The following is a 21,477-nucleotide window of genomic DNA, read 5'->3' as shown; positions in this document are numbered from 1 at the left end:
GAGTAGTTTTTGTGGCAGTGCCTCTATGTATTCCACATTCTGTACATGATTGATAAGGCAGCAAAGCAAAGGGTTTCCATACAAACCTGCCTCTTTAATAATCCTCTAGAATTTTGAAGCATATAGGTTCTGTTTTGTAACAGAGCACTGATAGAAACTGCTTCAGGTTGTCAGTATGTAGAGACATTGAAACTTGAAAGACGCTTATTTAAGTGTAAATTATTTGTTGAATGATTTCTCATTTTTCATTTATTCGTCATATTTTTTACATTTGCATTTAACTGGTGGATGTGGTATGATCTGCAAACAAACAGATCTACCAGTAGGAAATCTAATAGAGTTTGCAGGTCGAGTAATACCGGTGCTATGGTATTCAATTGGTTGAAGATACCAGTTTCGTTAAAAATAAAACGTTTGATTCCTCCTGTCTGATTAAAGAAAAAAGGCTTCGCAAACAGAACAAAGGTTTGCTATGTTTGTGGATTTGGGCCAATGGGCAACACTGTTGGATTCAAAAGAACCCGAATGAACTCCACTACCCGCACGAGCAACTGAAACAAATAATTCTATCTTCTTCTCCCTAAAAGCAAAGAAAATAGACTACTCCATTTTTCTCTCTTTGCTCTTCACACCATGCACATGTTAGCAGGTCTCCATTTTATAATCTCTCCTTCTTCTTGTTCGTGTTCACATATGGCACTCCCTAGAACCAACCCACCTCATTCTCCACTTCCAGATAATGACTACATTAAAACAACTAAGAAGACTAGACGCTCCTCGAATAATTCGTCTCAATTGTTACTTCCAGACCACCGGACTCGTTCGTTAATTACACGTGCCCAAAAACGACCTGATAATGTAAGCTAAATTGCCATTCTTTCTTTCTACTTATCTTGGTATTTATTATACTAACTGGGGCTAAATTTCGAAAATTTTCTTGGGAAAATGTTTGTAGAATGTGAATGATGAAGACCCGGATGAGATATTTGATGAGTTGTTTGATAAGTATGGGAAGGTGGTTTACACAACAAATGATCAAAAGTCTCCTAGTGCTGAGGTTGATGATGATGCTGAAAGCTTGTCATGTAAGTTTGTGTATGTTGTCACGACAGTTTTTTAAGGGTTATCTAGTATGCCCACAATAATATATTGCTCTATTAGTCATGTCTCCCCTTAATGTTGAGTTAGTGTAATAGACAGAGAAAATTGTGCCATCCCCACATGAGGTATTAAAATTCACTTCCATGGCCTAGGGAGTTTTTGCTCGTGTAATTATTTGAGGCCCACGGGAATGATCACAGACTTAAAGTACCCTTCTGACCTGGGTAATGGCTCAATCAATTACCCTTTGGAGTTGCTGATGTTGGCCTTCGGGGTAGTGGAAAGGCGTGGCTGCTGAGGTGGACACAAGAAAAAGTCGTCTTTGTAGAGGTGCTAACTCTTGTGTGATCTCGAGGCAATGAACTACTTAGGTGGCAACAACATGTCTTGTTTTACTAATCAACACATAATTCCCATTGAATGTTAGGCATTCCTTCCAATGTTAAGGTCGCCCCATTGTGACTTGGAAGTTACGAGCATAAATTGCGGAAACTACCTTTTGCTTGCAGGGGGGTGATGAGTGAAGTGTGTTCATTTAACCCTTCTCCCCAGACCCTTCATTGGCTAGAGCTTTTGCACTGGGATAGCCCTTCATATCTGATCCTATTGTCGAAGGTTAAAAAATGTATTGAAAACACATGGCAGAGTTTCTTGATGCTTTACCAGATTTGAAAGTTGAAAATGTTAGATAGACACTAGTTCATAGAGCTTACTGTTTCCTGTCATTCATGTAGTTGCGGTGGCCCTGGCCAAGGTTGCAAGTGAGGTAAAGGCTGATGATATACGTGTACTCTTTGTGAAACCTCTGGTGTACTGGACTCGATTTTTCATCATTGCCACTGCTTTTTCTCGCCCTCAGGTTGATGCCATTGGGTACACATCTTAACTCAAACTTGTTTCTACATAGATTCTTGATCAAAGTATGGATGTACTAAGAATTAGTTAGCGTTGAGATTTATTTTGGGGTGATGTGATGTGTAGGTCCCGAATAAGAGATCTAGCAGAGAAGCAATACAAAAGAGTTGCAACTGGAGATTACAAGCCCAATTCATGGACTTTGCTAGACTTTGGTAAGTCTTTTCCCATTTCCTTATGCACCAAGAATGCAGAGCTGGTTATTGGCACCGAATCAGTCCACTCATCTATAAACACATTGACTCGTGAATCAAAATCCGTCCAATCCGTCCCACTAGTAGCTTTTAGGGGTGTATGTGTGAAAGTAATTTAATCGTTACGGATTGGAGGTACCTCAACCTGGGTAGAGTTGCAAGTAAAGTTTTCTGCTTTTAAATCTTGCTTGCATAACAAACCACTCAGTATATCTAAGTTAAGTGTGCTATTGATGTCTGTTTTAGTTATTATATATGTTACCTGTTCAAGCGTATTTCTCAGCTCTCCGTTTTTCTTCTTTTGGTACATTTGTATCTGTAAGGATATAAAAATGAGCATTTGAGAATAGTAAACAAACTGAAGATTTTTCTGCCACGTATTTCAGGTGATGTGGTTGTCCACATATTTCTTCCCCCACAACGAGCTCACTACAACTTGGAAGAATTTTATGCCAATGCCACACTCATTGAGCTACCTTTTGAGAACCAATCACAATTTCGCAGATGAAAGAATGTTTAAGCTTCTGATAGCCTGATAGGGATGCCAATCACCCCACATTTACCCAGGACGCTTTCTGCAGTTCAATTACGTGAAACCACAAACTAAGAGCAAGCCTTCCTGATATGGATCAGTGCTGTATCCAATTTCATCTAGTGATCAAAGCATCTTCCTACAGTGCTATGAATGTAATTTATTGATCTGTACATCATAATCATGTAAGGTGTACTATCATAAAGAAATGTACCAAACTTTACAGAGTACTCAATTTTACATTTTTAGAGCATTCTCGCAATACACTCTCTTTTGCATACAAACCTAAATGCTATTATCAGGCAAGCACAAAAAAATTTGAATAGCCAGACCTTGCTAGAGGGTATGCATATAACAAGGCGGTTGAGGGTCTGTACAGACCAGGTTATTTTAAGGCTTTGGGGAATATTATTTTGAAGAGGTTCTTACTGAAGTTGGGATTTGAATCGCAAGTGTTTATAAGAACCGCACTTGTTGACATGTATGCTAAATGTGGTTGCACTTGTGATGCACGAAAGGGGTTTGATCAGTTACACGAAGCTGATATCGTGCTGTGGACTTCAATGATAGCAGGGTATGTGCAAAATGGAGAGAACGAAGAGGCTTTGGGCTTGTATTGTAGAATGGAGATGGAGGGAATTTTGCCAAATGAGGTAACTATGGCTAGTATTCTCAAAGCCTGTTCAAGCCTTGCTGCTTTGGAGCAAGGGAAGCAAGTCCATGCCCGTACGATCAAGTATGGATTTGGTCTGGAACTTCCGATTGGAAGTGCATTGTCATCCATGTATACAAAATGTGGAAACCTTGATGATGGAAGCTTTGTCTTTAGAACAATGCCTGGGAGAGATGTTATATCATGGAATTCTATGATATCTGGGCTTTCTCAGAATGGACGTGGTATGGAAGCTTTAGAACTCTTTGAGGAGATGCGATTGAGCGGTACAATACCAGACCATGTCACGTTTGTGAACCTACTTTCAGCTTGTAGTCGCATGGGCTTTGTGGGAACAGGTCAGGGTTACTTCAAGTTGATGGTTGATGACTATGGCTTAGACCCAAAAGTAGATCATTATGCTTGCATGGTTGATCTCCTCAGCCGTGCTGGGCAGCTCCATGAAGCCAAAGCATTCATTGAATCGGTTCCTATCGACCATGGGTTGTGTCTGTGGCGGATTTTACTAGGTGCTTGCCGGAACTACTGTAGTTATGATATAGGAGCATATGCTGGAGAGAAATTATTGGCATTGGGTTCACCAGAATCTTCTGCTTATGTACTGCTGTCTAGTATCTATTCTTCCATGGGAAGATGGGAAGATGTTCAAAGGGTGAGAAGTATAATGAAACGTAAAAGAGTGTCAAAGGAGCCAGGGTGTAGCTGGATTGATATCAAGAACCAGCTTCATGTATTTGTTGTTGGAGATCAGTTGCATCCTCAGATTAAAGAAATACGTGCAGAGGTAAAGAGATTGACTAAAGAAATGAAGGAGGAGGGTTATCGACCTGTTACTGATTCATCTTTTCATAATTTATCAGATGTTAAATGAAAAAGAATGTTGCTTAACTAACAATATTTATACACATTCTTTTGCAAATAACATGCCAATTTTTTCAGTTCTGTAGCATAATACATTGCTGCTTCTTGCTAACATGAACCTCGAAGAACACAATGGTCTGGTCTTGGATGAGTTGATCAAGATTCGATACTATGGCGTTGATGTCTTTAATGAAAGAGCCACCCTAGGACCAGTTAAATAGACGTTAAAAGTAAACAAACTATTTCATCTTCATAAAACTAAGCATGTAAAAATAGTTTCTAAAAATAGGAATTCGAGAAAAACTGTTGCACTGTAACCCGAAAAGAAAAAATTAAAAACGGTAAAAAGAGTCAATACTCAATCGTTCTTCTCTTGGAAGAACTTCAGGAAAGCAAAGGATTATTATGGATATATATCTTACTTGAATCACAACAATACACCGTCTCTCTCTACAAGCTTCTCATTTAGCTATCAACCCACGAATATGAGATTGCACGATGATGGCTGACCTAGTCTCCAATTTGCGCAGCATAACTCTTTTCCACCACCTTTGCAGTTTCTTAGTATAATACATGAAAATTTTCAATTCGAAGCTCATAAGGGAGTCCTTTGAAATCAGATCCGTGGAACAAATGGAGCGATAGGATGAGGCACCTGCATTAATAAGAAATCAGGATAAATGGCATCAGGTACATATGATTATATGAAGAAGTTTTTGTTCAAGGACATAGAAGGTCTTTTCAAAGGAACAAACTGATAAACTACAGTCTTATATTAGGAAAACAATTATCAAGTTTCGGCTGTTTCGACTTAACAGATCAACTTCCACTGCATGTACCACCTTAAATAGGTGCATCTAAGCATTGCTAATATAGAGTCTAGACCCACTTGGTGTCCCCAAGGGGACTAAAACTGGTATAAAATAAACTAATTTAACAATTGTGTTGCTGCCTACGCCTGTTGGAGGTTATCACTAATTTAAAAAATTATGATTGATATTTAAACAGCAGGCAGTGAGATTATTACCCACCACACATTCTTTGGAATGAGATACCCAAAAGTCTAAAAGGTTAAAGGGCAGCAGTACTCAAATGATAAAATTTAACCTTCAGTTTAGTCCTTAACAGCACAATCAGAAATCACAACACTTCTACCATACAAGTAAAAATGATGAAAAATGAATATGTTATCACGATGGACACAGCTAACTACTAAACTGAACCACATCAACAAATTCCACACATACCTAAAAGCCTATTTTGAGCAACTTGTCCCCGAGCAAATTGTTGAATTTGAATTGTTGCCAGCCTGTAAGACTGAAATTCCCAACAGCATCTTAGGCATCGAAGACTGCTCTGGATTGATATTGCTGCATCTCTTTGACGTAGAAAGTTTCTCCTTATCAACCAACCACGCCAATGGCTCTGGATTAAGTCAGAAACAGTCGCATTTGCATCACAATTCCCAAATGGTGCGCATTACCGAACAGCTTAAAAGTATATGACGAGATGAATGAACCCTTAATACAGCAATTGAACAATTAATTGAACCAAATAAGAAATCAATTCTTCACTTGCTAAATGCGTAGGGATATGCACAAACAAACAGATACACACAAAAAGGAAAGAATTAAGGATCTTATTCACATACAGTATAGCTAATACATTCTTTAGGGGTAAGTATATGGCCCGTAATGACCCATTATAAGTGATCTACCGTAGATTTTCTCGCAGCATCTGCTTGAATACAAAACAATGAATATGTACTTAGAGGGACACATATAAGCATTATTTGAGTTCATTGGTAGAGATGACTATAAGTACAAAACTCAAGAGAAACAACTTCTAGTTTAAGCTAATTGATAAACTACTCCTTGTTAATTTAACAATTGAGGCTCAGTTTGCTCTCAAAATCAGCTCAAAACTGGATGCAAATTCTAAACTTAATATTAAGGAGTCTTTTTTATTAATCCACCCAGTGTATCTCGATGGGAGCTATAAGTTTACACAACAACCTTCACAAATTATAACAAAATACAAAAACTTAGAACTACTATAATAATTGGCAAGTTCTCTTTACCCATCATGAAGATTTAATTTAACATTATTTCTTTTGAAACACTTGAATCTACTACGTGAACTAAGGAGGGTAGTAATTTGCCATAAGTGATACCCCAATGTGGATACCAAAAACATTACACACTCAATCTTTTACGCTCAGGGGAGTATAAAGAAATGGTGAGGAAATATAAGCTCAAACACTAAGTGTGTACCTTGTTGTAGTAATACAAACAGTATTCATTAATGTCTAGTGCCAACTTAAGGTTACAGGGTTGGGTACATTCTCTCATTAATTCAAGATCATATGCCGGATTTCAGATTGCGATTGAATTGTAGTCTTCAAAGTATATTGTACACTAAATAGCACGTTGCATAAACTTGGGGCTTATGGACCCAAGATTTCAAGGATATCATATGAACCAAAGAAGGAACTTCCATTAGTTTAGTTTGCTGGACCAATGCCAGAATACTACATATAAAACCAACAGCCAAGAAGCAGAAGGATTCAGCCAACATAGATCACTCCCTCAACCGACAATGTCTTAGTATAGCTCTTAGTATGCCAGAATACAAAAAATAATGCCTCAGAAAAAAAATAATGAAGCTGTCAAATAATGCCTCAGAAAGATCGGCACAATGCTTTAAAAAAAATAATGACGTTGACGAAAATTTTCGCTCGGAAATTTGTTCGTAGAAAGATCGGCACAATGCCTTAGAAAAAATAATGAAACTGACGAAAATTTTCGCTCTGAAATTTTTTCGTAGAAAGATCGGCACAATGCCTTACAAAAATAATGAAGCTGAATAAAGTTTTCGCGAAGAAAGTTGACGTAATGCGAATTCTCGCCGCACGGAGAAACGGCGATATTACGAGCAAATTATATTCATAAAGAGTTGACGGAGAAAAGTTTAGCACAAAAAGGTGTCAATTAATGTCGTAGATGAATTAAAAAAGCTGACAGAAGTGTCGTTGAGAAAGAGCGGCACAATGCCTTAAAAAAAGGAATGACTGCGGAAAATAGTGAACCGAAAACGCTAAGCGAAGCGAATGCAGATTTCGAAGATGAAAATTAAGATTTAATCGAACAACCGTAAGACAATTGACAGAGACAATTGATTAGGTAATCATGTGAATGTAATACCATAGAGCTAAAACTTCTTTTGATGAAAAATAAAAATAAAGATGGGTTTGTTATTGAATATTGTTGTTGTGTCAGATAACATACCTGCGGAAAACTGACAATGTTGTAGATTTATGCAGTTGAAATGAAATAGAACGAGATGCCCCCACGTAGAGAAAAACGCCCCCAATGCATACTTAACTCGGCAAAATTAGACTAAGCGAGTGTAAAAACGTTAGAACTTCGATTGTCAAAACGAAACCCGGTGACTTAGGCGGATATTGTCGTAGTGATAGTAATGACTAAGCGAGTGTAAAGACGTTCAAACTTAAACTGACGAAGCTAAATGTGGTAACTTCGTCAAATTTTGTTGTAGCGATAGTAATGACTAAGCGAGCGTAAAAAGCGTTCAAACTTAAACTGACGAAGCTAAATGTGGTAACCGTCAGATTTTTTCGTAATGATAGTAATGAACTAAGCGAGCGTAAAAACGTTCAAACTTAGACTGACGAAAAGATGACTGCAAAAGTGATGTGTCAAATTTTGCTTCTAACGGCGGCGGAGAGATAAGCCAATGAATCTGCATGACGTAAGTCATTTCGGGGTCTTTGAGTGATAGAGATGCTATCAAATTTTCGAGCAAGACTATGTATCAAACTAAGATAAGCCGTCATATGCTCATCTCTTGCTTCAAAAGACCTACCAAACTGATTTGCAACAAGGCGAGAATCCGTGTATAACTGGAGCTTTCGCGCCCCAAGTGTCAAAGCTGTTCTCAAGGCACAAATGGCAGCCTCATACTCGGCTTCGTTATTTGAAGCGGCGAAGCCAAGTCGCACAGATTTCACAAAAACACATCCAATTCCAGACCCAGATTTACTATGGGAGCCATCTGAGTAAACAATCCATAGGTCAATGGGATTAGGAATTGCGTTTTCATGTTGGTCTTAAATAAGCCCGGTTAAGCGGCGCGAATCGTCTTCCATAGATTTTTCCATCATCAATGAAAAGAACAGCACTAACAGCTTGAGTTGTAGCTGCCAGGTATATGCCACTAGGTTGACCCGTTGAAGGACTTGTCAATATAGGAGGACTGACCAAGTATTTCTTCAGTTGTTGCGATGTCATCTCACAATCAATGTTCCAAGTTGCCGCCCTCTTTAAAGTCTGGAAGAAGGGATGACAACGATCGAAATATTTAGAAATAAATCTATGAAGAGCGGCAAGCCGACCAGTAAGTCGTTGAATTTCCTTCTTATTTTTGGGTGATGGCATATCAATAACGGCGCGTATCTGATTAGGATTAGCCTCAATACCTCTACGAGTCATGAGGTATCCCAGAAATTTTCCAGAAGAGAGGCCAAAAGAACATTTGGCAGGATTGAGTCTCATGTTATATTTGTTAAGCCTATAAAAAATAAGTTAAAGATCGGAAAGATGATCACCCGTATCCTTCGATTTAACGACTATATCATCGATATAAGCCTCAATTATTTTTCCCAGCAGATCGGAAAAAATTGTATTGAAGAGTGAAATCCATTTCACCCAAAAGATTTAAAAATGCATTGGCGCCCGGTCGAGCCTATGTGGAAGATGACACCTGCCATTACCTCTTACAAGAGTTAGAGATTTTAGGCGGTACACACTTTCGGGTCCGACTGGAGATTGTCTTTTTCTTTGCGTGTAACCAATCTATCTATGTCGGTAGTTTGTCTGGGATTGTGATCTTCCCTCTAGTTGCTTCTGTGACACCTTCCATCCCTGCCTGGTCGGACCTGTCTGGGATGGCAGTTTTTCTCAAATCAGTGAGGTCGGCCTTCCCTGTCAGGTCGGTCCAGTCTAGGATGAAGGTTTTCCTTATACTTTCTTCCATGACGCCTTTTTTCCCTGTCTAGACGGACCTGTCTAAGATGGCGATTTTCCGCAAATCTGCGAGGTCGGCCTTCCCTGTCAGGTCGGTCCAGTCTGGGATGAAGTGTTTCCTTATACTTTCTTCCGTGACGCCTTTTTTCCCTGTCTGGACGGACCTGTCTAGGATGGCGATTTTCCGCAAATCTACAAGGTCGGCCTTCCCTGTCAGGTCGGTCCAATCTGGGATGAAGTTTTTCCTTATACTTTCTTCCGCGACGCCTTCTTTCGGAGGCGTTTGTACCGCCGTTTGCGGTAGCAGCGGCGGCGGTGCTGCTGCTTTCCGAAACCTAGTAACAAAAGTACGTAACTTTTTGTCACGTTGTTGCTTGATGTTCAAAAATGAGTCGACATCCTTTGGTGTCTTGCAATTGTGGCGGAAACGATTAACAAACTGATTTTCTAGTTCATTGTATTGGTGAATTGATCTTGAAGGCAACTCACTAAACCAGCGTAATGCTTCTCCCTTTAGAGTTGATGGAAAGAGCTTACACATGAGCGGATCATCTCCACCCCATAACACCAACTTATTTTTGAACGATAGAACATGCAAGCCAGAATCTCCTTCCGACTCATCATAAAGTTCAAAATCGGATTGTTTGAAGTTGGGATGGTGGTAAGCTTCCTGAATGTCGAGCGAAAACTTATCAAGTACGCCATCATTGACTGTCAAGTTTTTCATTCTTACATCCCTTGACTCTCTATTGTTAAGTTCTTTTGTAATCAACTCTTTCAACTGTTATTCTGTTAGAGTTAAAATATTGGCTCGAACAACTGGATGCCCCCGGTCGTGCCCATGTGGAGAAGGATACCTTCCATTATCTCTTATTGGAGTTAGAGATCTTTGGCGGTATGCGCGACGATCGACCGACCCGGTGATTGTCTTTGTCTATCCCTCAGTAACCGGCGTCTAGGCGGTAGTTACCCTTGGCCGGGTGGTCGGTATAATTATACCACTTCTCCATGTTTTGTTGTTCTTGTCTGGGATGCCCGCCTTCCCAGTCATGTCGGACATATCTCGGATGGCGGTCTTTCCTGAAATTGCTTCTCAAAGGTAAATCTTTCCTTTAAGATCGGACATGTCTAGGGTAGTAGTTATCCCCGCCAATCCGATTCTCCCCATAAGTACGGGTAATAGGGTCATTACTCTAGAGAGCGTGCCGGTTGATTGTGGTTTGAGAAATAGCACGTTCTTGAGGACGACGAAGTGGATCGTCAAAGACGGTCCCATACATTGGAATGGCTGCGTCCCCTTCGTGGTCGCCTTGATGTTGTTGAATTTGCAACATCGTCCACCGCCTTTGCCTCTTTGCCGCTTCCTTCTCAAATTCCTATTTAAATTTTTGACTCGTCGTAACTTCGCTCAACCGTATTAGGGGTGAATTGGTCGCTTACTATCACCTTTTCCGCTAGTTGGCGGAGAGTAATGTCCACGCCCATATCCATGTCAACCGAAGGATCGACATGGACGACGGGCGGACCGCATGGAGGATTACCGACTTGTCGATTTTCTTGTTGCAAGGTCACATTAAGGATGGCGGCACTTGTAATCGCCTTTTCAAGCGGAGGCGGAGGCGTGTGGCTTATTACTGATCGGAAGTTGAGAATTGATCCTACTACTAGGAGCAACTTGATTGTTCAACGGTTCATGCATCGGTCGATTTGAATTTCGAGGGTTGCGATTCTTGTTAGTAGGAGGAATATGTTGACTATTTGGTCTACTTCTCGTGCTTACCATCTTGATTGTTTCACGTGATAATGAGTTCTCTGTCCCCACAGACGGCGCCAATTATGTTTCGGCAATAAACTGCTTCAACACAACGAGAGCAATGGTAAAGAACGCACTAAGAAACAGAGGAATTTGATATTGGGGGAGATGAAACTGAACCAAGATAATGGTACTGCCCGCACTCCAAGATCTATTCTCTAGGGATCAAGTTTCCACGTAGTTCCTTATGAAAAATAATGTGGTATTTATATAGGTAGAGTAGAGAGTCCTTGTAGCTCAAGTAATCTTGTTGCTTGAGTAATTGTGATAAGTATAACCGCTCGGTGATAACTATCTCTTTGATAAGAAATGAATCTGGACATAAATCAACGTACATTAGTGGCAAGCCATGTGGCTAAGGTTCAGCCTTAGCCACATGAGTTAATGGGCCTGTACATTGATCCATAGCATTACAAATTGGGCTTTAGCCCTGTTGATTAAACGAATAAAATGGAGACCCCTACTAATGGACGTCTGCCACGTATGTGGGGGTCGAAACACATCCCAACAGTTTGTGAATATTAAAATGGTCCTAGAAAATAAAACAAGAATGTTGACAGTGAATCCGAGTTAAAGGCATACAAAAATTCCTAAGTTACATTGACAAGGATAGGTGTGTCCGCATCCGACACGGATATGAAGAGTCGGACATGGCGAATTTTCAAAAATTGAGGTATATCTGATGCGAGGACGCAATAGATTATCATGTGCACAGCACATGCATAATGCTACAGCTAGAGTTTATCTTTTATTCTACTTCTATTTTAAATCCTTAGTTAATTAGAATTAGACTAGCTTCTATTTTAGTTTCCCAAGTTCTATTATGATTAGGATTTGTTAACTAGTTCTCTATATAAGCAGATGTAAACCTTAAGATTTTCAGACTTGATTATTATTATTGAATTAAGAGAATTCATTTTTATTCATTAAACCCTAGTTTTGGGTATTTTTATACATTGTGTATCTATTGTTCTTGCTTCCGACAAAGATACATCAAATTGGTATAAGATTTTTAGGTTTTTCCCCGGTTTTGCTACAAAGAGGATCGCGGATCTACCACCAAGAGTAAATACACGACTACATCGTGTAGAAGAAGCACTACAAGGTAGCAAGATGGAATTGCGAGAGATTAAGAAGATGTTGTCGCAACTTCGTGCGATTATCGACGCATCGCGAACCGTTGAAGAACAACTTCGTGCCAAGGGATGAAGACGATGCCCCTAGTGATCACGGTTTGCATAGTTCCAGTTCCGATGTCGATGTATCGCGACCCTCCAAAGACCTCGTCAACGTAGCCACGCACCTTCTAGACCACATTCACCCCGGTTTCTAGCGATACGGAACGTATTGCTCAATGGGTGGCTGCTGCAGACCCCCCACAATCGCAGCATATCGAACCCACCATCTCCAATTAGTGGAATTCAAACTCCCTACCACACCCATGGAGTTAGAGAGAAAATCACGCGAACTTACAAAGAACAAAAATCTTGATTTTGAAGGAGAGAGAGAAGATCTAAGAACTCACCACCACCAAGTTCGAATTTGGTTCCTCCATATCAAGTTGACAACCACCACCATCGAAGCTAATCAAGGAGGTCGCCAAGAAAATCAACAAAGCTTACCTCCACGGATCAAGCTTTTGCTCCAAAGGCGATCGTCTTCCACGGCCGGTTAAATTCGGGGAAGAAGACCTCATCCTTCTATGTCTGTTCGTGAGATTGAAACCCCAAATTGGGCTTCTACTGACCAAGCCTAATATGCTACTAGCACTGGACCAAGTTCTAATTTTGCACCTAATAACCAACTGTGGGCTTATCCAGACCAGGCCCACGGCCGACCGCAATGTGCTTTCAGGCCCAATCCTCATGGTCACGCCCACCAGAATTTGAGATGCCACCAGGATGCTACCATTAACCGTGGCCGACGAGCTTCACCACCAAGTTCTCCACGACAAAATCGACAACAGCCCCACCGCATTGCTCCTGATTTTGATCCACCTGATCCTTCAGACTTCTCATCTAGTCCATCACCACCTCATTGCAATAGGAGAAATCGGAGAAATCCACGGCATCGAAATTTTCAGCACCCCCCAAGTAATTTTGATATTAATCGTTTATTGCGCATTTTAGAGAAGAATCAGATGGGTGATATTAAATTAGACGTGCCTGAATTTAATGGAAAATTACAGCCTGATGCTTTTGTCGACTGGTTAAATAAGATGGAAAAAGTTTTTGATTATAAATTTTTTGAGGATCCTAAGTGTGTTAAATTAGTTGCGACTAAATTAACGGGCTATGCACTTGTTTGGTGGGATGAACTTCAATTGACTCGTGCTAAATTGGGTTACAATAAGATTACTACATGGCATAAGATGCGCCGAGAGTTGAAAAAAGAATTTATTCCTCATGACTATGAAAGGGATTTATTCATGCGCCTCCAAAACTTGAAATAACGGCTTCAAATTGTGGCTGGGTATACTGAGGAGTTTCTTTTGTTGTGCACACGGGCTGATTTGTCTGAATCCGTCGATCAAAAAATTGGGCGTTATTTGAATGGGTTGCGAAAACCACTTCGAGAGGCATTAGCTTTCAAAGATGTTTATGATATGTCCGATGCTATTAAATATGCTTTCAAAGCTGAAGATCTGCTTCGCTCATCCCCTTCAACTACTGCTAATGCCACTTCTACCCATGTTCCTTCGTCATCCAAACCTCCTCCTACCAGAGTGGGTCTAATCACATGCTATGAGTGTAAGGAAATTGGACATGTTCGTAGTGACTGTCCTAAATGCAAACGCGTGGGTTTAACACAGGATGAAGAAAATCTCAACCATCCGGAAGAAGACGTCACTGAGATTGATGGCTTTTTAACTTATGCAGATTCCGGTTGTCCCCAATTGATTGTTCGTCGTTCTTTAGTTACTCCAGTTATTAAGCATGATCCTACGTCATGGCTTCGTCATAATATCTTCCGTACTCATTTGCCCGAATGGCATGTTGTGTAATATTATCATTGATGGCCGGTTCCAGGTGATAATATTGTTTCTAAAGATATGGTGGAGAAGTTGAAACTCAAGGATGAGCCACATCCATCCCTACCTTATACTATTTCTTGGTTACGGGGATGGTGCCACGATCAAGGTTACTTTCGCCATTGTCTAGTTTCGTTCTGCATTGGTCCTAAATACAAGGATGATGTTTGGTGTTCTATTGCACCCATGGACGATGCCACTTGTTACTTGGTCGCCCCCGGCGTTATGATCTCCTTGTTACTCATAATGGGCGTGAGAACACTTATACTTTCACTTCTGGTGGCGAGAAAATTGTTTTGGCACCACTGACTCCATTTTGCCCACCTTCTCAACCACGCCCACCATTGAAACCAGGTTTTCTAGCAGACGGACGTCATTGCGGTATGTTTCTTGCTCTTATCAAGGCCATCTTGCAAACCCTACCACAATACCACCTGTGTTACAACCACTGCTAGATTCTTATTCTGATGTTTGTACTGAGCCTGCTAATGGAGGATTGCCCCCTTTACGAGATATCCAACATGTTATTGATCTTATTCCTGGAGCTCCCTTCCCTAACTTACAACATTATCGCATGGCTCCTTCTGAACACGCCGAGTTACAGAGGCAAGTTACTGAGTTATTAGCTAAGGGATTTGTCAGAGAGAGTATGTCCCCTTGTGTGTTCCGACTTTACTTACTCCTAAGAAAGATGGGAGTTGGAGGATGTGTGTTGATAGCAGGGCTATTAACAAAATCACTGTGAAATATCGTTTTCCCATTCCACGCCTTGAGGATATGCTTGATTCATTGCATGGTGCTAAGGTGTTTTCCATGCTTGATTTGCGATCTGGATTTCATCACATTCGTATCCGCCTTGGAGATGAATGGAAAACTGCCTTTAAAACAAAAGACGGTTTATATGAGTGGTTGGTCATGCCCTTTGGTCTTTCTAATGCTCCTTCTACCTTCATGCGTCTTATGACTCAGGTTTTGAAGCCTTATCTGAATAAATTTTGTGTTGTCTACTTTGATGATATTTTGATTTACAGATTCTTTTCCGAAATCCGAACATATCAAGCATATTGAGATTTTTTGGGTGTTTTATGCGTCTTGAAAGCTTTAATTACAACTTAAGAAATGTTTTTTCATGGTTGACTCTGTGGTATTTTTGGGTTTCGTGGTTTCTGCCGATGGTATTCGTGTTGATGATTCCAAAGTCCAGGCTATTATTGAGTGGCCTGTTCCTTCTACAGTGACTCAGGTTCGTAGTTTTCATGGTTTAGCTTCTTTCTATAGAAGGTTCATTCATAATTTCAGCAGTATTATGGCTCTTTTAACTGCTTTGACATGTGAGAAAGCTTTCAAATGGACTCTTGAAACTAATGCGGCATTTGACTTGATTAAGAAGAAGATGATTTCTGCTCCTGTTTTAGTTTTGCCAGATTTCACTCAACTCTTTGAGATAACATGTGATGCTTGTAAGTACGGCATTGGTGCTGTTTTGAGCCAAAATGGCAAGCTGGTTGCTTTCTATAGTGAGAAACTTACTGGTGCTAAATTAAATTATTATATATATAACTTGGAGTATTATGCAATTGTCCAAGCTGTACGACATTGGCATCATTATCTTATTCATCATGAATTCCTCATAAAGTCTGACCATGAAGCTCTTCGTTATCTTAATACTCAGAAGGATGTCAGTACTCGACATATCAAGTGGAACTCTTTCTTGCAGAAATATACTTTCCACTTACAGTTTCAGGCTGGAAAGGATAATCGAGTTGTTGATGCCTTGAGTCGTCGTTCGAATCTCTTGGTTACTCTCCGTACCTCTTTGTTTGGTTTTGATGAGTTACGCGACTTATATGCTCAAGATGCCTATTTTAGTCCTATTCATGCCGACTGTTTAGTACATCATGGTGTATCTGGTGAATTTTTTCTCCATGATGGTTTCATATTTCGGGTTCATGACTTTGTATTCCCGTTTCTTCCCTCCGTGATCAGATTATGATTGAAATGCATGATGGGGGGTTGAGTGGTCACTTTGGGATCATAAAGACCATTGCCTCTATCAGGGAGAAGTACTTTTGGCCTACTATGCGTAGAGATATTAACCGGTTTATTGAACGATGTTATGTGTGCCAGATAGCGAAAGGTAAGCACACTAATGCTGGTTTGTATACTCCACTTCCTATTCCCGACAAACCTTGGGTTGATGTCTCCATGGATTTTGTGTTGGGTTTACCACGTTCTACACACGGAAAAGATTCTATTTTTGTGGTTGTGGATCGTTTCTCCAAGATGGCTCATTTCATTCCCTGCACTCGTACTACAGATGCTGCACAGGTTGCTCATTTATACTTCCATGAGATAGTTCGTTTGCATGGTTTACCTCGCACTATCACTTCTGACAGAGATGTCAAGTTTACTAGCTATTTTTGGAAAACATTATGGAAGATTTTTAAAAGTAAGCTCCAATTTTCTACAGCCTTCCACCCGCAGACTGATGGGCAGACTGAGGTTGTAAATCGTAGTTTGGGTGACCTATTGAGGTGTTTGATTGATGATAATCCCAAATCTTGGGAGTTTGTTCTAGCACAAGCAGAGTTTGCTTATAATAACTCTGTCAACCGTTCTACATGCCTTTCTCCTTTCATGATTGTAACTGGAATAACTCCTCTTATTGTTCTTGATCTTGCTCTTATTCCATCGACTGTTCCCGTTTGTGCATCCGCAGAGGAATTTGCTTTCCGGATTCACCTTATTCATGAGGATGTCAAGAAGCGTTTGGAGAAATCTTATGCCATGTACAAGACTAATGCAGACAAACACAAGCGCTTGGTGACTTTCGAGGTTGGTGATTTGGTGATGGTTTATTTGAGAAAAGAATGTCGGCCTTCATCTCACAAGTTAATGATGCGACGATTTGGCCCATTTCCCATTGTCGCCCGTCATGGAGAAAATGCTTATGAATTGGACCTCCCTCCCCCCGATCGCGTATATCTCGCGACTCATAATGTAGCGGATCTCACTCCTTTTTGTTGGCGATAGTATTCCACCTATTCCCTTACCAGATCATAGTGTTGTTCCGCCATCGCTACTCTGGTCGGATTGAAACCGCCATTGATGTTTCTACTAGTACGACTCGCCAGGGTACTTATGATCGTTATTTGGTGAAGTGGTGTGACCGTCCATTCTCAGAAAATTCATGGATTTTTGATGCTGCATTTCAACTCATGGATCCTACTTTCTACCAGAAGTACAAGGACTTAATCTTGAGGACGAGCTCTTCTCAAGCTGGGGGGATTGATGCGAGGACACAATAGATTATCATGTGTACAGCACATGCATAATGCTACAGCTAGAGTTTATCTTTTATTCTACTTCTATTTTAAATCCTTAGTTAATTAGAATTAGACTAGCTTCTATTTTAGTTTCCCAAGTTCTATTATGATTAGGATTTGTTAACTAGTTCTCTATATAAGCAGATGTAAACCTTAAGATTTTCAGACTTGATTATTATTATTGAATTAAGAGAATTCGTTTTTATTCATTAAACCCTAGTTTTGGGTATTTTTATACATTGTGTATCTATTGTTCTTGCTTCCGCGACAAAGATACATCAATATCACATACAATATGTGTCTCATACATATCCAACACGGATTATTTTCAAAATATTGCATGTCCATGTAACTTAGAAAAATTCCAATCACCTCATTGCAAAAGTTTCAGGCATTACCACATTTTTTTCGACCAATCAGTTGGGAAGAGAGGAATACCAACAAAACTACCACAGGCACCTTTATGTTCAAGTATGTCACTAGTTTGCAGAACCTGATAGATGCATATGCACATTAGCATAAAGTTCAAAGTACTGTACACTTATCCTACTTACAAACATTATACGCACTTGCCTCAGGAAAACTTCCCAACATTGTCATAAGCTTTTGGGACAAAATTAAGTTGCGTACTGCATCTGAACAATGAGTAGACCAAAAATTTGGATCTTCACAGCCTGTAACATGAGCCTTTGGCAAACGACATATGATGAGCAAAGGATAAAGGACGTTCAGCGACAGAGAAGCGACATAAACAGTATACCTTACAAAAAGAAGAACAAGGAAGTTCATGGTGGAAGTAATAGTCTATCAAGCACCACATTGCCTTGCCATCCATCAAAGACGCAAAATTAACAATCTTGATATTGTATCTTTGACAAATTGCCTGTGGGGTCAAAGTAGGAATTCTGTGACATTCATGTACGCCTCAATGCAGGACAAAAAAGGTAGAAATATGCATTATAAATGACATGCTATGAGTCATTGGCATAAATAGTCCATATCTTTCGTTATCTCCATAGAGAAAATTTTAAGAAGCAAACATTTTACAGATTGTACAATAGAATACCTGAATCCACTGTAAAATCATCTCAAAAAGGTTGAGACCATCAATTTTCATATAATCCTATATGTCGAAGAAGATAAGTGAGATAATAGAAGAAAGTAGATGGAGTAACTATTAGAGTAGTGCATAGCATAGGAAATACTGTATCGGCTCCATTAAGTTTACATATTTCCTCAAACAACAATGTTTTGTCGACTAGAAGAGGAAGCTGCAGCACCAGAATATGAGGATAAATTTAAACACATGAAAACACCAATAAAAAAGCAGCAATTATGGCATGAATCTGCTTCAATCAAATAAATAAATAACCAACGTGTTATCCGTTTGAGAATTTTTACATTGTTTCTGTTAAAAAAAAACAATTATAAAGCAAGCACAAGCAAAATAATGTTTTAAAATGTTGACTCATTTAGTGATTCAGTGGCAACCATAATATCAACTCAAGTAAATGCAGTGATACATTGGACCACCACAAGATAAAAAGGACTTTGGAACTTTAGAATGTTATAATTGGAAAAATGGCTAAAGAGAAGCAAACCTGTAAGTGAACAAAAATATTCTATAGCAAGGACAGTATAAGTTCTTTCTCTCCAGTAGCAACATCTTCTGCTACAATTTTTGCACCATCTTCATCAAATAATCTTCATCAAATAATGGCACTCCAGCCTGCTTCAGATACTGTAGGGCAACACCACAATTCACCAAATCTTTTTTGTGGGTATCTGAAGGAACCACCATTTTCTGTCCATAGCATACCATAGGAAGAAGTTCAAGTCACTAAGTGGTAAATTAATTTGAAAATCTGTAAGAAGAGAAATGAACCCTGAATATAAAATTAACCAACCGTCAGCATTGAAGTTTCACATTTCAAGAGTTGAATGGCTCTACAAAGCCTCACTCCATTTTGAAGATCATCAAACAAATCTTTCACTTTATAGTCATAATCAAGGACAGGACACTGCAAAATCGAAGCAATAGTTTCATGAGTGATTATTGAAAAGGAACATTTGCAACGTTACAAAGAATGATGGCCCTAAGCTCGAAAACCTACAAAGATATATCAAGACAAAACCCGACATAAAGAATAATAAGAGAAGACAGTATGTACCTGCTGATACAACACCTTGTACCCTACAATCACCAGGTGTGCGAGAAGATCACCTTCTCCATGCATTACCTCCGATGATAAGAAGTCTACAATATAGCAATCAAAATCAAAACTAAAATTCCAAAACAAAATGTAACCAGACAAGTAGTTAACTAACTAGTGAATTAATTAATACACATGTTTAGGTGTAATAATTACCATGGATAACTTGTCTAGTAGATTTGATATTAGACTGTCGGCCAAACAATAAAGGGGAATTGAACCTCCGTCAATTCCATCAATTCCATACTTGATAGGCAACCTACTTTGAGACTTAGCTCTATCAAGTATAAGAACAAGCAGTAAGAACCTCTTCAAAATAATATTCCCCAAAGCCTCAAAATAACCTGGTCTGTACAGACCCTCAACCGCCTTGTTATATGCATATGCTCTAGCAAGGTCTGAATGTGAAAACAACTGCCTCTCGACAACCATCTTTAGAAACCCAACTTCTTTATCAGAATTCACATCTCCATTTGGTAACAAAGAATCACCACCAAAGACAATGTATAGTCCAATACGAAGCCAAATAGGGTTATAACACATGAGCACTCGAATTGCTTGCTCCTTCAACCTTACATCTGTTACTATGGAACAATGTGATTTCATCTTCAGTCTCCCATCATCTATATTCTGAAAATTCAGTTCGACAATAACGAAATGAAAAATCTACTACAACAAATACTGATTGCCCACATTACAGTAAATCATTTGGTTCAAATATTGAGTGGTTGTCAAAATATCAAGACTACTTTTTAACTGCTAAAAATAGCACTTGCAGTATATGATGTTGTGATTTCCAAAAAATAAATAAATAGTGTCCACATTGAGATATATTGCAACGTTGTACTAAAATGACCCTGATTGCAAAAATCATGCATTTAATAAACTAATTAAGTAATTAAGTTGTTCTATATTGCAGGCATTCGGTATTGAAATGACACTTCATGTGAATTTCAAATGTTATCAGTATGATCTCAAAATAACTATTTATACCCCTAACCAATAGCTCAATGCTAAAATCAAGACATGTGTTATAAATCATAACTAAGCTCAAAATCATATTGCATCGTTTTAATACTAAAATGACCCTAACAGTGATAATTACATATCATTAATTTAGAACATGCTTGTTTTTTTTTTCCTTCTCCTTAGATCTTTATTCCCCAATTCTGATAACAGCATGCTGTTAAATGCCAGAAGTGCTATGATATGCAAACTCTTGTGAAGGAAAGTCGGCAGTAAGTATTACTCAAACAGGTACCAACAAAAAAAAAAAAAAAACACTTTTACCGACTTTCGATGACAGCATAATCTAGGAATTACAAAAATCACAACCCGGCCGATCAGACGTTTAGGATTAAAAGTGATATAATTATTTACAGATTTAATTAAGTAAATACAAGTAAAAATGAAAATAACAATTTAAAATACAGTGTGTCGGTGTGGGGTGTAGCCGTGTAGGTCACCGGGCTTAATGCATAGTGATAGTGATCAATGAGAGGTATTCTCGTCTTCCACCACCTCCTAATGAGATCGATGCTCTTCCTTCAAAACTACGCCGCTTCATTGACGTCACCAATGAACGTGCGACTCCTCTTCTTCTTCTCTCTCTGGCAACGTTATTTAACTGATTATTTTGTTTCAAATGATGTTGAAAGTAAGAAGACTAATAATAAGAAGCAGAAGATAAAAACAGATGTAGTGGTCTCTCTCTTAGGCTGAGTCCAATGGTTTGAACCTCTAAAAGGAATGAGTTATTACTCTTCTTTCATT

General features: G+C 39.3%; 3 protein-coding genes across 7 annotated transcripts; 2 read left to right on the top strand and 1 right to left on the bottom strand.

Annotated features, from left to right (window-relative positions):
• The first annotated feature begins 530 nt into the window (after window positions 1-530).
• Window positions 531-3,004, top strand: LOC147514211 (Lojap-related protein). The gene is made up of 5 exons (XM_086581632.1): window positions 531-858; window positions 956-1,085; window positions 1,836-1,974; window positions 2,083-2,171; window positions 2,597-3,004. The coding sequence occupies exons 1-5, from the start codon at window positions 634-636 to the stop codon at window positions 2,716-2,718; spliced, it is 705 nt and encodes a 234-aa protein (XP_086437758.1). The 5' UTR covers window positions 531-633; the 3' UTR covers window positions 2,719-3,004.
• Window positions 3,005-3,119: 115 nt separating this feature from the next.
• LOC147514210 (pentatricopeptide repeat-containing protein At2g33680-like) lies at window positions 3,120-4,353 on the top strand. The gene has a single exon (XM_086581631.1). It carries the CDS (start codon window positions 3,222-3,224, stop codon window positions 4,284-4,286), a length of 1,065 nt encoding a protein of 354 aa, XP_086437757.1. The 5' UTR covers window positions 3,120-3,221; the 3' UTR covers window positions 4,287-4,353.
• Window positions 3,275-21,434, bottom strand: LOC147514209 (uncharacterized). 5 transcript variants are annotated; one of them, XM_086581634.1, is made up of 13 exons: window positions 21,136-21,434; window positions 19,861-20,334; window positions 19,663-19,748; window positions 19,399-19,512; window positions 19,093-19,295; window positions 18,697-18,762; window positions 18,558-18,614; window positions 18,252-18,374; window positions 18,065-18,178; window positions 17,864-17,984; window positions 5,524-5,701; window positions 4,699-4,931; window positions 3,275-4,479 (listed from the first exon to the last, which is right to left on the bottom strand). In XM_086581634.1, the coding sequence occupies exons 7-10, from the start codon at window positions 18,606-18,608 to the stop codon at window positions 17,886-17,888; spliced, it is 387 nt and encodes a 128-aa protein (XP_086437760.1). In that variant the 5' UTR covers window positions 18,609-18,614; window positions 18,697-18,762; window positions 19,093-19,295; window positions 19,399-19,512; window positions 19,663-19,748; window positions 19,861-20,334; window positions 21,136-21,434; the 3' UTR covers window positions 3,275-4,479; window positions 4,699-4,931; window positions 5,524-5,701; window positions 17,864-17,885. The 5 variants fall into 5 exon arrangements, with proteins under 5 accessions (XP_086437760.1, XP_086437761.1, XP_086437763.1 ...); XM_086581635.1 differs by having other exon boundaries at window positions 17,890-17,984; window positions 21,136-21,433; XM_086581637.1 differs by having other exon boundaries at window positions 18,061-18,178; window positions 21,136-21,431.
• Between the last annotated feature and the right edge of the window lie 43 nt (window positions 21,435-21,477).

Source organism: Coptis chinensis, chromosome 2 (genome assembly GCF_015680905.1).
Source record: "Coptis chinensis isolate HL-2020 chromosome 2, ASM1568090v1, whole genome shotgun sequence".
NCBI classification, from domain to species: Eukaryota; Viridiplantae; Streptophyta; class Magnoliopsida; order Ranunculales; family Ranunculaceae; genus Coptis; species Coptis chinensis.
The sequence above is the reverse complement of the archived record's forward strand: the minus strand, read 5'-3'. Positions and strand labels throughout refer to the sequence as shown.

Bases quoted from the DNA above. Each gene is read 5' to 3' on its own strand.
- LOC147514210 (XM_086581631.1), top strand. From the start codon at position 3,222: ATGTATGCTAAATGTGGTTGCACTTGTGATGCACGAAAGGGGTTTGAT.
- LOC147514211 (XM_086581632.1), top strand. From the start codon at position 634: ATGCACATGTTAGCAGGTCTCCATTTTATAATCTCTCCTTCTTCTTGT. The intron at 859-955 runs GTAAGCTAAATT...AAATGTTTGTAG, and splicing joins CCCAAAAACGACCTGATAAT to AATGTGAATGATGAAGACCC. The intron at 1,086-1,835 runs GTAAGTTTGTGT...TCATTCATGTAG, and splicing joins TGATGCTGAAAGCTTGTCAT to TTGCGGTGGCCCTGGCCAAG.
- LOC147514209 (XM_086581634.1), bottom strand. From the start codon at position 18,608: ATGAAAATTGATGGTCTCAACCTTTTTGAGATGATTTTACAGTGGATT. The intron at 18,375-18,557 runs GTATTCTATTGT...TTGACCCCACAG, and splicing joins TGATTTTACAGTGGATTCAG to GCAATTTGTCAAAGATACAA. The intron at 18,179-18,251 runs GTATACTGTTTA...CGTTTGCCAAAG, and splicing joins CTTGTTCTTCTTTTTGTAAG to GCTCATGTTACAGGCTGTGA.